Source organism: Equus asinus, chromosome 25 (assembly GCF_041296235.1).
Source record: "Equus asinus isolate D_3611 breed Donkey chromosome 25, EquAss-T2T_v2, whole genome shotgun sequence".
NCBI lineage: Eukaryota > Metazoa > Chordata > Mammalia > Perissodactyla > Equidae > Equus > Equus asinus.
Genome location: NC_091814.1, coordinates 13559685 through 13576350, shown reverse-complemented (window position 1 = coordinate 13576350; position 16666 = coordinate 13559685). Strand labels below are relative to the sequence as shown.

At 45.6% G+C, this 16666-nt stretch overlaps 2 protein-coding genes across 3 annotated transcripts; one reads left to right on the top strand and one right to left on the bottom strand.

Annotated features, from left to right (window-relative positions):
- Nucleotides 1-201: 201 nt before the first annotated feature.
- Nucleotides 202-7414, top strand: LYSMD1 (LysM domain containing 1). Its single transcript, XM_014865325.3, has 3 exons — nucleotides 202-768; nucleotides 5417-5781; nucleotides 6170-7414. The coding sequence occupies exons 1-3, from the start codon at nucleotides 589-591 to the stop codon at nucleotides 6306-6308; spliced, it is 684 nt and encodes a 227-aa protein (XP_014720811.1). The 5' UTR covers nucleotides 202-588; the 3' UTR covers nucleotides 6309-7414.
- TNFAIP8L2 (TNF alpha induced protein 8 like 2) lies at nucleotides 7415-10268 on the bottom strand. 2 transcript variants are annotated; one of them, XM_014865326.3, is made up of 2 exons: nucleotides 10162-10268; nucleotides 7415-8493 (listed from the first exon to the last, which is right to left on the bottom strand). In XM_014865326.3, exon 2 carries the CDS (start codon nucleotides 8486-8488, stop codon nucleotides 7934-7936), a length of 555 nt encoding a protein of 184 aa, XP_014720812.1. In that variant the 5' UTR covers nucleotides 8489-8493; nucleotides 10162-10268; the 3' UTR covers nucleotides 7415-7933. The 2 variants fall into 2 exon arrangements, with proteins under 2 accessions (XP_014720812.1, XP_044614124.1); XM_044758189.2 differs by having other exon boundaries at nucleotides 7415-8528; nucleotides 10162-10254.
- Nucleotides 10269-16666: the final 6398 nt, after the last annotated feature.

Genomic DNA, 16666 nt, shown 5'->3' with positions numbered 1-16666 from the left:
GCATCTTGGCAGATTCGAGGCGTTTGGAGGGATAAGAACGTAGATGTGGAGCCCAAATTTGCGGGTGTGATTGATTTGATGCGCAGCGGGCCTCTGAGGCTCTTTGAGTGGAAAGTGTACTACAAATTCGCTCAGTCAGAACGTGCTTCGGCGCTTCGTCCGCGGCGACGGCCCACCCGGAGTGGGCCTGATTTGTTCCTGACTCTAGAGAACCAACCCCGGGAAGGGGCGGAGCGGGGGCGGGCGGTGCTCGGAGGCAGCGCTGCCCGACGTGGGGGCAAAGTGAGCCGTGCTGAGGCGAGTGTCTAGAGTTCAAAAGTCAGAAGTCAATGTAGCGAGTTGTGGAGAGGCGAAAGTTGGAGGGGTAGTAAGGAGAAACTCAGGGATTGAATACTCAGGGTACAGATTTGTGGGAAGGGGCTTGGAGGGAGGAGGCGCGTAGTGGCGAGGGAGGCGGGGACACTTACGAGAGAAGACAGAAGGGGAAAGGAATCCCCTGGATATCCGTTCAGACTCCGGGCCCGTCACTGTCGGTCACTTAGCCGAGCCTCCCGCAGTTGCAGCCTCAGCTGTCCGCAGGGTGAGGAGATGGCCTCTCCCTCTAGACAGGCCCCCCTCGGGGGGTCAGGACTGCTTCAAGGGAGCAGGGCTCGTTCTTATGGAAGCCTGGTGCAGTCTGCCTGCTCCCCAGTGAGGGAAAGACGCCTGGAGCATCAGTTGGCGCCCGGAGACACCCTGGCTGGACTAGCGCTCAAATACGGGGTGACGGTGAGTCTTCCAGGATTGGAATGTGGACAACCAGTTAGAAGAGATTTATTCCTCAGGAGAATGTAGTGGCCCTTCTAGGCAACTTCCCCTGAACTCTTCCTAATTGTATTGTGTTGTCTGATCCACCTTTATCTTTTTGGTTGTTTGCCCATCTCAGCATTTCACTGTCTGGTTGGGACGTATCCGGTCCCACCATCCCATTGAAGAGGAGAAGCTCCTATTTACTATGCCAGCCCCTCTGCTAGGGGCTCTGCATACATCAGTCCACTTGATCCTCACATGCCCAGCAAGCATACAATTATTGTCCCCTTTTTACAGATGAAGAAACTGAGACTTAGATTGGTTAACCAATTTGACCAAGGTCGAATACTGAGTGTTAGAGTGGGAATTCAAACAGATCTGACTCCAAAGCCCGGACAATTAACCTCGTAGAAACTTTTTAATTGAAAGTGATTAAACATTTACAGCAAATAATGGAGGGTTGGGTTTTAGTTCTAAGTTCCTAAAGTGGCTATCTGCCTTCTTTTTTCCAGTAAGGTGGCCTCCTTGATGTCAAACAGGTGCTCTCTGCACCAAGCATTTCAGGTCATGCATAGGGTATATTTGATAGATGTAAAAATATATTGCATTAAAGTTGATGAGCGGTTTTTTCCCCCTTATCCTGTTGAATTTAGCCAACACTTTTATGCTTGGTCTGTTTAAAGCACCGTAGTAACCGTCTTGGGAGATAGAAACATAAATAGAATGTATAGTTGCTGCCTCATGTAAGTTACAGTCTAGTGAGAAATAGAGAGGGACACAAATAAGGATTGAAGGTGACAATGTGGTGAGTTTGTAGAGGTATTAACAAAGGGTGGGAAATCAGAAAAGAAGATTAATTTTTACTTGGCAGGGGGCCGAGGTGGACATCAGTGCAAATCTGAAGGGAGCCATCACGATGAGCCTTGAAAGACTTAGAAGTTCCTTCCTCTATGCTCCTCCCTACAAACCTATGTGATCCAGTTGTTTACACCTTTTACATCTGTGTCTTTTCAATAGCCTATACTCTCCTTAAGGGACCAAACGATTTCCTTTTAATTTTATATCTCTAGAGTCTGGCATAGTCCCCAGCACATAGAAGCTTGATTGGTGTCTTTTTGAATCAGTGAAGGTATGGCTAAGATTTCCACACATGGAGATTGGGAGTGTGGGAAAGTGAACGTTTGAAGTAGAGGGCATGGCCTAAACAAAGGAGGTGGATATGAAAGTACTGAGCGGCCCCTCCATCCCAGCGGAGGCTCAGAAGCCATGCGAAGAAAGGCACTGTGCGACTAGTGCATCAACAGTTGTGAGGTTTCCTTACAGCGCTGTGCCCTCTGACTACAGAAGAGCTCTAGTCTAGTGAAGACTTCCGGGTTCTGACCTCAGTCGGCTGCTTACTAGCTGAGTGACTGCCTAAGTCACTTTGCCTGTCTGCGCCTCAGTTTCCTTAGCATTTGTAAAGTGAGGAAGGTGTATTAAATAATGAAAATTGTCTAAGTTATTATGTATCTATCTTTTAAGGAACACTTAGAATGTGCCGTGCTCTATATATTATCTCATATTATCTTCATAAGACTTTATGAAGTAGGTATAACTATTCCCATTTAAAGATAAGGAAACTGAGGCTTAGGGAGACAACTTGTCATAGACTACACAATTAGTCTAATTAGTAGAGCTAGGATTCAGACCAGGTTGTCTCATTCTAAAATCTTCACTTTGACCTACTCTGGTAAACTGACTAGATTCTAATGGCCTTTCTAGCTCTTAAAGACGGTGGCTTGATGGCCTAGGACGCCTCTGGGCTTTGGCCTTGGTTACATCCTTTTTAAAAGTGGAATGATGTCCCCTTATGTGGTACTTCTAGGAAATAATAAAAGCAATAGAAAATGCACAGATTAATTCATAGCACCTTGGAGCTAGAAGGGACTAGGCTATTATCTAGGCAAAATAAAATTAATAGCATCAAAGCATTTGGCAAAGTAAAAGTAGAAAACTGCAAGACAATTTTAACTTTTTTTATTGTTCGGATTAATCTGGTTTTATTTTTAAACACATTGTAGCATGAGATTTTATTAGTCAGGTTTATTATAATAGTCTTGCCTCAGGGTGGAAACAGCTTTGATATTTGACAGATATAAGAAATATGACAAACTGGTGTCAGTATGGGATGAATTTTGAGTAAAACTGGCTGCCTGACCTCCGATAATGAAATACTGATATACTATATCTATGGTTTCTATATTTTATTATCTAGTTCTTTATTCATAAAGCATTAATGAGCCTCTGCTGTGTGCCAAGTTTGTACGATGCTGAGGAGCACCTTAGGGATACAAAGCCAGCAAGTCACCATCCCTGCCCTTAAAGGACTCACAGCGTTTGGGCAAGACAAATATGCACAGAGGTGAATAACAATATCATAGGGTAGGTATGATTACAGCAATATTTACAGTATGCACTGGGAGCCCTGAAGAAGGTAACACAAAGGGAGTCATAGTTGATGAGTAGAAGCTTTCCAGGCTGAGAAGGGGATAGTGGAGATGCATTTCAGGCAGATAAAGACACAGAAGTGTGAAGATCATGTAATGTTTGAAGAAAAATGAAAAGTGCGGGATGGCAAAATGTATAGATGGCAGAAGGAGAGAAGGCTGGCCATCCCCTAGGGGCTGGGTTGAGGATGCCCTTGAATGCCAGTGTGGATTTTATCTCCGAGCCAGTGGGGAGCCATAGGATGTTTATAAGCAAGGTAGTGGGTTGAGCAGACTAATGTTTTCAGAAAGATAGATGTCAACAGGGTGGAAGATGAATAGAAATGAAAAGAGGAAGACCAGTTAAAAAACTTGAGGGCCAGCCCAGTGGCACAGCAGTTAAGTGCTCACGTTCCGCTTCGGCAGCCCGGGGTTTGCTGGTTTGGATCCCGGGTGCGGACATGGCACCGCTTGGCAAGCCATGCTGTGGCAGGCATCCCACATATAAAGTAGAGGAAGATGGGCATGGATGTTAGCTCAGGGCCAGTCTTCCTCAGCAAAAAGAGGAGGATTGGCGGCAGATGTTAGCTCAGGGCTAATCTTCCTCAAAAAAAAAAAAAAAAAAACTTGAGATACCCAGATGAGAAATATTAAGAATCTGTTCTAAGGTGATGGCAGTAATGTGAAGATGAGCCCAGATGTGAGAGAGAGATTTTTTTTTTAGATTTTATTTTATTTTTTCCTTTTTCTCCCAAAGCCCCCTGGTACATAGTTGTGTATTTTTAGTTGTGGGTTCTTCTAGTTGTGGCATGTGGGATGCCACCTCAGCATGGCTCGATGAGCGGTGCTGTGTCTACACCTAGGATTCGAACTGGTGAAACCCTGGGCCACTGAAGCAGAGCGCGAGAACTTAACCACTCAGCCACGGGGCCAGCCTCAGAGAGATTTTTGCAGCCATTTTTATTGACCACTGGGATGGGTGGTGAAATAAAAGTATGAGTTAAGGATGACATTGCTAGTTCTACTGTAGGAGGCAGGTAGATAGATGGTGATGCCAGTCACTGTGTTCAGTGATGAATAAGTAGGTACTAAATAAATATTTGATCAATGAAATTAGAGTGTGAAAAAAGCATTTCCAGAAGGAGTAAAAAGGTGCAGAATTCTAGTTCTAGCTCTGTCATTAACTTGCTAGATAATCTTAGGCAAGTAATTTAACCTCTCTGAGCCTCAGTTCCTTCATCTTTAATAGAAGTTCTCAAAGTGAGGTCCATGGACCTTTAGGGGTCCCTGAGACGCTTCAGGGATCCACAAGGTCAAAGCTATTTTCATGGTAATAATAATATAAGACTTTATTTGCCTTTTTCGTTCTCATTCTCATTAGTGTACTCTGTTTTCCAGAGGCTACGTGACGTGTGATACTGCAACAGATTGAATGTAGGGGCAGATATGAGCATCCTGTTGTCTTTTAAGTCCAACATTAAAGTGATTTGCAAGAATATAAAACAGTGCCTCTCTTCTTAATAAATTTTGTTGTTGTTTTTGAAAAAATAGTTTTATGTTAACATTTAGTGGGTTTGTTATTTTTAAATAAATTTTTTAAGTTTTTTCAATTTTAATTTATGATACCCTAAATATTCATAGCTGTAATCCACATAAATAAAAACTTTTTTCCTCAATAATTTTTTAAAATACAAAGGGGCTCTCAGGCAAAAAGTATGAAACTGCTGATCAATAAAATAGGAATAATACCAGCCCTTTGTATTTAGCTTGGTTGTTATAGGGTCAGATAAGACTGTACAATCACTGTAAAAGGCATGAGATGGGGGCTGGCCTAGTGGTGCAGTGGTTAAGCTTGCACATTCCACTTCTGTGGCCCAGGGTTCAACGCTGGTTCGAATCCCGGGTGCGGACCAGTACACCACTTGGCAAGCCATGCTATGGCAGGCGTCCCAAATAACATAGAGGAAGATGGGCACAGACCTTAGCTCATGGCCAGTCTTCCTCAGCAAAAATAAGAGGATTGGCGGCAGATGTTAGCTCAGGGCTAATCTTCCTCAAAAAAAGATAAATAAATAAATAAATAAATAAAAGGTGTGAGATGCTATACAAATAGAAGATTGATCATTATTACTGTCATTAATTGTGGTGACCTTTTTTTAAAGATGGAACAGATTAAGCGTGCAAACCGCCTTTATACTAATGACTCCATCTTCCTGAAGAAAACCCTCTACATCCCCATCCTGACAGAGCCCCGAGACCTGTTCAATGGTGTGGATTCTGAGGAAGAGAAAGATGGAGAGGAACAGGTACAGCCAAGTCAGGATGAAGTTTGGCCACAGTCCGCTGAGAGGAAGAAACAGGAGACAGGTTCAGGACGTGCCAATGGGGAAGTCCTTCCCGCATCTGGCCAGGACCCCCCAACTCCCATCCATGACCTCTCTGCCTCTGATTTCCTTAAGAAGCTTGATTCACAGATCAGCCTGTCAAAGAAGGCTGCCGCCCAGAAGCTGAAAAAAGCAGAAAGTAGGTGAGTCTTGAATGGTTCCTTTTAAGCCCTTCTATAGACTTCTCCATTCTTCCAGCCTTGCCTGACCAGACACACAAGTAAGTAAGCACGGTGTGAGGAGAAGCAAGTGAAGCCTTTCCCCCAGATGGCCCCAAGACAATGAGCAGAGCCAATGGCTGCTGGAATGAGTAGAAGGACTGAAAACACTGGAGTAAAGCAGTTGACTGTTCTTACTGCTCTGATGATCCATGAAGGCGCATTCATCCAGAGGGCATTGAGACTCCCTCTTAGAGCAGCCGGCTCATGTACATTAGGAGAGGAAGACAGCCTCCCATGTACCTCTTCACTTGGCCCAGTCTCAGGTTCTTCCCTTGATCTCTCACTCTGTCCCCTCTTTCCTCACCTGCAGGGTACCTGGGGAGGATTCAAGTCTTCACCTGAGCTCTCCTCGGATGCAACAACGAGCAGTCCTAGGTCCTGTGCCGCTGACCCAGACCTCTCGGACCCAGACACTTCGGGACCAGGAGGATGAAATCTTCAAACTCTAATGTCCCCGGAACTGATTGAGAGAAGTGAGATGTTGAAGGAGCAACTTGAGTGGGAGAGGAGCCTGAGGTGAGGCTCAAGAACACGGCTTCCCAGCCCACCTCCCTCCCTCCTGCCATCTTCCCAGCCTCCTTGTCCATCAAGAGTTCCTTGGCCCGGGGCAGTTTTATTGGCAAGAGTAGGGGATGGGGAACGGACCCCTTCTCAGTTCTTGGGCTGAATCTAGAGTTGTCCTCTAGACTCAGGAGGCTCTTCTTACATCCCTGCTGCCTTTCCCGTCCCTTTCCCCATTCCTTGGCCTTAGAGCAGGGAGGCAGGGACTCCTCCAGCCCTCAACTTCCTCCCCATCTTTAACTATGTTACCTAATTTATTTGGTGCTATATTGAAGTAATATTTATTTGCTGTATCTTATTCTTTCCCACTCTTAGCTGAAAAATGGGATTTCTATACTCCTGGGGTGAGGGGAACCCAGGAACAGTGAGCCAGTGACCGCTGGCTCCCACCTTCACCACCTTCTTAGCCATGCATGTTATTGAGGACAGGGCAGTCTGTGATCTAGCCCTGCTGCAGAGAATGGTGCACTGGGCCAGGCCTTTTCTCTAATCTCACAGTAAAGAATTTGGGCTCATTCTGGACTAACCAGTTCACTACAACTTTTTCACAACTCTTGCTTTGAGAAAAACAGCACTGTAGGGATCGGAGCACTCCATGCCACCATTTCACCCTTCTAACCTGCTCCTCTCTTCAGCCTATGGTGAGGCTAAGGAATGGAAGAAGAATTGCCTTGGAGTTCAAAGAGGAGGACAGCTGTGGGAGTCTTTTTGTTGTGGGAGTCTCTTTGTTATACCCCTCCCCACCAGAGCCTATCAACCTATGCATTGCTCCTCACTGCGTATTTATTTGCAATTTGTAGCACTGATCTGCGGTACAGTTCTAAGTTTCTTACAGAGGAGAAGTAGGCAAGGGAACCCCAATAATACTGAAAATATGCCTCTGTCTCCTGTATGGAAATGGTGAGAGGTGAGATAAGTGGTGTTTATATACCTCTTTCCTCTGTGATGATCATAAGATGTAAGAAGCTGGAGAGATTAAACATTGAGCCCTGTGCATGTTTTAGTAGTTTTATTTCTCCTGTGAGACTCTCCCATGCTCTTGCCCCTTCTTCCTGCACTCTGGAACAGAGCCTCTGGTATCTACCCAGGCTCTGTCTAGAGCTGGAGGTCTAGGATGTCTCTAAGGGTCCCCTTCCTCGTCTGTCTTTAGTGTCCCCGGAGGGGTTAAATGGGCTCTGCGCTCTTCCCCTGGTTCACAGGGGAGGGGGGCTTCCCTGTTTCAGCCATCCCGTATGGGGGAAATAGAGATCCAAGTTTCACTTCATCTTTTTCAGGCAGCTTTGCTTCCTGTCCTGGGGCTGCAGTGGGAGAGAGGCCTCAATCCTCAGCATTGCTTCTTCTCCACCAGCAGTTTGGGGGCGGGGTGGTCTCAGAGTCAAAAGCACTCTTGGGGAAGACTGAAGCCTGAGGATTGGAAAGCGTTAGTGCGGATGAGGAGGGTTAGACAGCCCATTATCTGTTGTTTTCTCAGTCAGCCATTTTGCCAAAGTGGGATGTGCTGGGTTCAGGCCTCTCAGAGCTTCCCCTCATCCAGCAGCTTCCTGAGCCCATCGCAGATCTTGCCAAGGTGCTGAGTGAAGTCAGGGCCATAGAGGGCCGTGAGCAGGCCCGGGTCAGAGAAGTGGTCGAACACGTGGCGGATGCGGCCGTGTGACTTGGGCGTGAGGTGGTGCTCCACCAGCTCCAGCAGCGTATCCCGGCACTCAGTCAGCAGGCCGGCCAGCACAGCGGCCTCGAAGGTGAAGTCCACCTCGCCAAAGCTGAGTGCTGTCATGGCACTCTGCCGCAACTTTTGGCGAAAGCGGGCAGCCAGGGCCAGCTCACTGGGGCCAAAGCAGCCACTGCGGTGCAGCACGGCCACCTTGACGGCCACCTTGATCAGGTCCTTGATGACCCGCTGGGCCTGGGGCCGGCTGTGCGTGTACTCTTTGGACACACGGTAGAGCTCATCTAGCACTTCGCTGCTTGTGTCATCAATGAAGAGGTGAACCACAGACCGACCTGCCATCTTACTCAGTAGCTTCTTCTCAGCTTGCAGCGCCAGACTCTTTGAGCTGAAGGACTCCATGGTTCCTGGGGGAGGGTGTGGAGGCGTATATGGTCAGTCACTAGAAGAAAGACCACAGGCTTCCTTGGAAAGGAAGAAATGGCTTTTCCCCTTTCTGTCTTCTTCGGTTTCTATCTCATCATCATCTTTGTTTGTCATCTTTTTCCCCCTGCCCCCCTCAATCCTCTATGCCTTGTTCCCATTTTTCTCCTTTAGTACTGTAGGAAATCTTGATTTCCAAAACAGCCCAGGGGAGCACTAATAGCTTTGGCTGGAGGCCCGAGGGCACACAGGAGGCTAGCCCACCACAGGTCTTAAGAGGAAGTAGCTATTGCTGCTACAGTGGAGAAGATAAGGCTCACCTGGCAGATAATTCCCACAGCCGCTATTTTTGGACACTATGTACCATACACCTACAATATAGTATTATAAGTATACTATAGGTATTACCGTCCTTGTTTTACAGCTGAGCAAACTGAGGCTTACATTAAATAATTCACTCAAGGTCAAACACAACTGTTTTTCTGACTCCAAAAGCCCAAGTCAGCTAGTATGCTGTACTGCCTTTAAAGAAGTGAGAAATATAGGAGTCCCAGGAGTCCTGATAAAAATAATTAACATTTACTGAGAACCTACTACTGCCAAGTGCTTTATGTGAATTATCTCAGTCTTCCCAACCCTTTCTAAGGTAGATAAACCCATTTAGCAATGAGAAAACCAAAGCTAAGAGAAATTAAGGCACTTGGCTGAATTCACTAGCAAATTATAAAAATGGTCTTTGAATCAAATAATCCAAAGAAACCTCCTTCCCTGGGATGCTCTCGATGAGGCTGAGGTGCACGGAAGAAGCACGAGAAACAAGCGCCTCAAGAGGGGCAGGTACTACTGGAGGTCTCGGGTCTTCTGCTGGGGCTGAACTGGACCTTCCTGGGGGCATATCAGCTGCACATGTCCAGGGCTCTCTCCCCGTGGTCCTCGCCTGTGATTCTTCTGGTTGTTTTGCTTCTTACTTCCCCCTCCCCTGCTCTGCAGGATGTGGCCGTGACCGCAGTGAGGAGCAGCCTCGCCCTCTCCCCCAAACCGAAATGGGAGTCTGAAGAGCCAGGGGAGATGGGTAACTTGGGGGTTTCTTCCCGGGCTGAATGAGTCCAGTGGGAACCTGGAGCCTTGCTTTGCTCCCGGCTTTGCCTGGGGCTTTCTGAACCATGCGCCACAGCCGGAAGAGGAGATTGCTCCATGTGAGCCTTCCTTCCTTCTTGGCCTTCCTGTTACCCAGCTCTCCATTGCCCCTGTTGCCACCTCACCGTTAGCCCACTGTCCTCTCCCACTCTACCTGTTTCAGTCTCCTTTTTTCTCTTATCTGGGTCCTGCCTTATGATCTTCTGGCCATGCTCTCCCTCTGGCTGTTATGTCTACCTCCATGTCTCCTCAGATTTCCTTGTATCTCTCAGTATTCTGTCACACACCTGCATCCACCCGCATGCCTCAGCCCTGCCCTCAGCCATCCCAAACCATGTCTTTCTTTCTGAGGCTGCCTTGCCCCAGAGACAACTGAGCTGGCCCTCTCCACTGAGGACCCAAGAATTCTATCAAATGAGAGTTTCACAATAAGGAAAGCTCAGGCTGACGGAGCGGGGACTCTTCTGCCACCATCACCCCTAAAGCCTCCCCTTCTGTCCTTGCTGGTCCCTCACCTGCCACGCTGGATGCCAGTCTTGCCTTGAATGTTCCGGGAGAGCTGACAGAATGGGGAAGCTCCTAAGTGAGAGGCCCTTTGGCTTGGCCCCACCCCCCAAGCCCCGCCTATCTACTCTCTGCTCAACCTCCGGTTCATCACACTGTCACCAAGAAGGCCTATGGCTCAAGAGCCTCCTAGAAATAAGACAAAGTTCAAAGGAATAGAACTCTGTAGGAAATAGTGTTGATGCTTTGAGATGAGGAGGAGGGATTGTTCATCCTCTCAAATTTCTTTGCTGCCCAATTCCTTGAGATCTTGTCTCCTTATAGTTCTGCTGTACTGGGGAGGATGTAAAGTACAAATTGCTGGGGTAGGGGTCAGTGAGGAAAGTTCTGAAGATTAGGCAGGGGACCCCAGAGGCAAGCCAGCGACCAGAAGGTCTGAGTGTGTTCCTGGAGTCTCCAGGGAAGGGTGGGGCTGCTGTAGGGCAACGTTACCATGAGCATATCTTCCATGGTTCCTGGCTGGGTAAGGGTGGCACACGCTGTCCCCACCCTGAACACTGGAGAGCAGGTGCTGGGGCCAAGGCTGCCAAACCAGATGTGACCAGCAGGTGTCAGCACAGCGTCGAACCACTAGAGGAAACAAGCCTACTTACTGTGCTTCCTAGCTGCTAAAGGGGTACAAAAACGAAGGGAAGTCAGTTCTTGAAGGAAGAAAAAATGTTTGCCATCAAGAATCTTACTCCCTGGTCAGGGAGATAAACTTAAGCATACATAACTATAATACAAGTCAAATGATGTCATTGGCTTTAATAGAAGTTTAAAGAATTTTGAGAGTACAGAGAAGTTTGGATTATTTCTGATATAAGGGCTGAAGAGGTAGCCTTAGAAGGATGGATTCAACTACAGACGGTCCTCAACTTCTGGTGGTTCAACTTACAATTTTTCGACTTTACCATGGTGCAAAAGCAATATGCATTCAGTGGAAACCATACTTCTAGTTTTGAATTTTGGTCTTTTCCCAGGTTACCGATGTGCAGTACAATACTCTCCCGTGATGCTGGGCAGCAGCAGCTCCCAGTCAGCCCCACAATCGAGGATAAACACAGATCCACTTATACAGCCATTCTATACCCATACACTATTCTGTTTTTCACTTTCATTACAGTATTCAATAAATTACATGAAATATTCAACACTTTATTATAAAAAAGGCTTTCTGTTAGATGGTTTTGCCCAACTCTAGGCTAATAATGTAAGTGTTCTGAGCATGTTTAAGATAGTCTAGGCTAAGGGGCCAGCCCCATGGCTGAGTTAAGTTCGCGTACTCCGCTTCTGTGGCCCAGGGTTTCGCCGGTTTGGATCCTGGGCGCAGACATGGTACCGCTCATCAAGCTGTGCTGAGGTGTGATCCCACCTAGCACAACCAGAAGGACCTACAGCTAGAATATACAATTATGTACTGGGGGACTTTGAGGAGAAGAAGAAGAAAAACAACAAAAAAAGAAGATTGGCAATAGTTGTTAGCTCATGTGCCAATCTTAAAAAAAAAAGATAGGCTAGGCTAAGCTATGTTGTTGGGTAGATTAGCTGTCTTAAATACATTTTGACTTATGATGGGTTTATTAGGACATACTCCATCGGAAGTCAAGGAAGATCTGTATTTAATAGGCAGAGATGGGGAAGAAATTCTTCCCAGATGATAGGGATAAGCATAAGCCATACACGAATAAAGATAATACAGGGCATACTCGGGAAGTGGTGATTTATCCTGTATGTCTGGAACATAGGTTGTTTGAGAAATAAGTGAAGAAGGAAAAAGACTAGATCATGGCAGACTTTAAAGGAGTGGCTCAAGAGTTCAGACTTTTCCTGTAGGCACTGGGGAGACATTAAAGGTTTTTGTTCAGAGGAGTGAAATCATTAGCTCAGAGGGAATGGGTTAGAGGTTTCAATAGATTTTTAGCTGAGGAAGGGGCATGCTTAAAAGAAAATGACCAGGGGCTGGCCACCGGCCACGTGGGTAAGTTTGCACACTCCGCTTGGGCAGCCCAGGGTTTCATGGGTTCGGATCCTGGGTGCGGACATGGCACCGCTTGTCAGGCCATGCTGAGGCGGCTTCCCACATAGCACAACCAGAAGGACCTACAACTAGAATGTACAACTATGGACTGGGGGGGGGGGGGCTTTGGGGAGAAAAAGACGAGGGAGAAAAAAGGAAATGATCAATGATACAGCTTGCTTAAGCACAGGATGAGAACTGATGAGAGACCTTGGGATTTGGTGATTTTACAAGAAAGAAGTTCTAGCAGAAGAGGAAGGATTGGAAAGTTGGCTGGTCGTGAAAAGTTGAGAGGTAAATTGAAGTTCAGAAGTCGAGGCAATCAGCATACCACTGACCACAAAAGCATTGGTCCTCCTCCTTGAAGATGGTGGTTGGGTCTTGGTTCCTTTCTTTTTTTTATTTTTTAAAGATTGGCACCTGGGCTAACAACTGTTGCCAATCTTTTTTTTTTTTTTCCTGCTTTATTTCCCCAACCCGCCCCCCCCCCCCCCCCCCAGTACACAGTTGTATATCTTAGTTGCAGGTCCTTCTAGTTGTGGGACTTGGCTCCTTTCTTACTCCCACCTCTCTCAGCCCAGGATCCAGAACCGAGAGTCCTTGATACAACTAGAATTGGGAATTGTTAATAACTCCTTTAAGGATTGTGTTGATAAAGAGATGAAGAGAAATGGAAAGGTAGCTTAAGATGATGGGGAGCAGGATTGAGAGAGGGACTATTCTTAGCTTGGAGTTTGAGGACTCTTGTAGGCTGGGAGGAAGTAGCCAGTGGAGAGGGAGGCTTGGAAAATGCAAAGCAGAGGGAATGGTTATGGAGTAAGGTGTAGGGGCAGGTGGAAAGAATGGACTACGAGTTCAGGGGAGGGAAGTGAGAGGAGAGAACAGGCGCTAGCATTTGTTGAGTGCAGTCTGCTAGATGTTATATAAATATCTCATTTAATCCTCAGATACCCTTATGAATTAAATGTCACTGTATCCTTTTGCTGATGAAGGAGACTGAGGTTTAAGAGGTTAAATAACCTGTCCTCAAATTAGAGAGCTAGTTAATAGCAGACTGAGGACCTTGTGTGATTCCCAAGCATATACTTTTTCTGATAATTACCTCACAAGGTTGTGAGTTAGTAACTTCAACCTCATAATGAATGTGGCAGCCTTCTACTCCTGTATGCTCTATCAATTCACTGATCACACACTCTGGGCATAATAGTAGGTGGCACTACCAAAATTACAGGAAAAGTAATTAAGTCCTTTTTAAAAGAAATGTATAATCTAATTGGAAAATAAGAGGAGGAGTGAAAGGCCGGCCCGGTGGCACAGCGGTTAAGTTTACACATTCTGCTTCGGTGGTCTGGGGTTCACCAGTTCGGATCCTGGGTGTGGACATGGCACCGCTCGGCAAGCCATGCTGTGTAGGTGTCCCACATATAAAGTAGAGGAAGATGGGCACGGATGTTAGCTCAGGTTCAGTCTTTCTCAGAAAAAAGAGGAGGATTGGCAGCAGATGTTAGCTCAGGGCTAATCTTCCTCAAAAAAAAAAAAAAAGAGGAGGAGTGAAAATACAAGATGCAAACACAGTAATAGTTTCTGAATCCAAAATTGTGCTGACTCCTTACCAGTTTATGTCTCCAGCTTTACCTCTTGTCTGTCCCTTGTATTCTGCTCTAGCCATGTTGTAGTTCTCTCAGTTCCTCCAATACTCACCATGTTTGTTTCTATCTCTCCTTTCACCTCTTCCTGTGCTCCAGACTTTCCTGCTTCTTGTCTGTCTGCCTGGAACACTCTTCCCATGCAGACTTCTTCCCTGCCTGGTTAATTCCTATTCATCCCTTGGGTCTCAGCTGGAAAGTTGCATCTTCTATAAAGCCATCCATGACTCCCTAAATGACATTAGACCTCTCTGTTACATAGTCCTATACAACCACATACCTCCCCTATTATAATAATCATTCTTCACTGTAATTTGTGATTTTTTAAACTGCCTCCCTACTAGACTATAAACTCCATGAGGGCAGGGATTATGCTATAGTGCCTGCCTATTGCCTAGCACATACTGCGCTCAATAAATATTTGCTGAAAGAATATATTCAGAACACACCCAAGAACCGGGAGATAAGGGGAAAATGGTAGCAACATAACAGTCACATGTAATAATGTCCATTTACTTCATTCATGGGGAAGCTTTTCTTTCATTTTCTCTTAATCTAACCCATTTCTAGTAATCTCCAAACCCACGGAATATAATTAGCAGAAATTAAAAAAGGAAAGAGGAGCTTTTAGATGCAAAAACACTGATAACAATGAGAATTAACACAGATAGCAAGGGAAGACTAGGAAAACAAAAAAGCAGACAGTTGAAAATTGTAGCATTTGTGGCCAGGTAGAGGAGGAGCAAACAGTATTAACTATATATATTCTAGACTTTGGGGTCCTCACTATTTTCCTGCTTCACAGTGCTTCCTCCGAGTAAGCAAAAAAATGGTTAAATGATGGTATCTTAAATGTGTGAAGCACTTTCAGATTTACAAAACATTTCACTTACTTTACCTTACTTGATCCTATGAAGTAGGCAGGCAGGTAATGTGTCCACTCACAGATGACAGACTCAGTCTTAGAAATAAATGGTTTAGGGGCCGGCCTGGTGGCGCAGCAGTTAAGCACGCACGTTCCGCTTCCGCGGCCCGCAGTTTGCCTGTTTGGATCCCAGGTGTGGACGTAGCACCGCTTGGCAAGCCATGCTGTGGTAGGCATCCCACATATAAAGTAGAGGAAGATGGGCACTGATGTTAGCTCACAGCCAGCCTTCCTCAGCAAAAAGAGGAGGATTGGCAGCAGTTAGCTCAGGGCTAATCTTCCTCAGGAAAAAAAAAAAAAAAAAGATTAAAAGAAATAAATGGTTTATCCAAGGCCATACTCTAGAGGTCAATCTGGGCCTTAATGACTTCTAGTCCTGCTCTTCCCACTATACAATCCACAGAAAATTAATAATACCTTTTTGAATAATCCCTACTTGAAACAGTTAAAATGAAAATGTTTTGCACTTGATTGGATAAACTTCAGTTATCTGGGAAAATATTCAGAATGGAACATTCCTGTGTTTCTGCTTAGCTGAGGTTTTACCATGGTTAGGATCAGCACTCTCATATCAGTTCAGGAAGAGAAAGTTCAGTGTGATTTGAAGCAGTGAAGCAAGACTTTAGCCTGACCTGGCAGGAGGTAGTTCACATCTTTAATACATTTATTTCTTCCTCTACTTACTATATGCCAGCCATTATGACTAAGTGCTGGGTATAGAAAGATAAAAGGCAAGCTTCCTGTCTCTAGACTAAGTGGTAAATACCTATGAAAACTCCAATGGAAGTATTCAATAGGAAATAGTATAGTGAGTTTAGAACTCAAGAGAAAGACCCAGTTGAATACCTAGATCTTGTGGTGGTTTTATGGTGAGCACTATGTAAACAGTTATTGTAACTGTTGGTATGGATTATCCTGACCAATGAGAGTGTGCAGAGCAAGAAGAGAGGGCTAAGGACATAATCCTAGGGAATACTAACATTTAAAGAGAGGTCAGAGAAGGCTGAGAAAGAGTGGCCATATTAATAGTTAAGTGAAGCCACTCATTCACTAAAATATATATGTTTATTAAGCCTCTAGTCTCTGTCAAGAGAAAAAAGGAGGGGCCGGCCCAGTGGCGCAGCAGTTAAGTTCACATGTTCCGCTTCTGCGTCACCGGAGCTCACCGGTTCGGATCCCGGGTGCGGACGTGGCACCGCTTGGCAAGCCATGCTGTGGTAGGCGTCACACATACCAAGTAGAGGAAGATGAACACGGATGTTAGCTAAAGAGGAGGATTGGCAGCTGTTAGCTCGGGGCTAATCTTCCTCAAAAATAAGTAAATAAATAAACAAATAAATAAAGCAAGCAGAATCTTCAGCAGTCAACAGTACCTAGCTGGAATTTAAAAAAAAAAAACAGAGAGAGAGAGAGAAAGAAGGACCCAGGAGCCAAAAGAAGAGAGCATTTCAAGAAAGGAGGGGTCAACAGGGTCAAACGCCATAAAGAGGGCAAAAGGATAAAGACTGGAGAGCTGTTCATTGATTGTGACAAGGAGGTCATTAGCGGCCTTAATGAGAACAATCTCAGCAGATTGATGGGGGCAAAACCTAAAAGGATTGTGAAGACGGAATGAGAAGAAGGAATGAGAAGAGGGAAAATGGATACAGCAAGTATAGGTGACTCTACAAGTTTATCTGTAAAGGGAAGAGAGAAATTGAGTGATGTCTAAATACAGGCAAAGATCAAGGGAAAGTGTAGAATTTTTTTTTTCTGTTAATCACGGGAGATACTTGAGCATGTGCTGAGAGGAAGATGTCAGTAGAAAAGGAAAGATTAAAAATAAAGGGAGGAAAAAGATATGAAGACGTGGAGTAAAGGCCTTAAGTAGGATAGAGTACAGATTT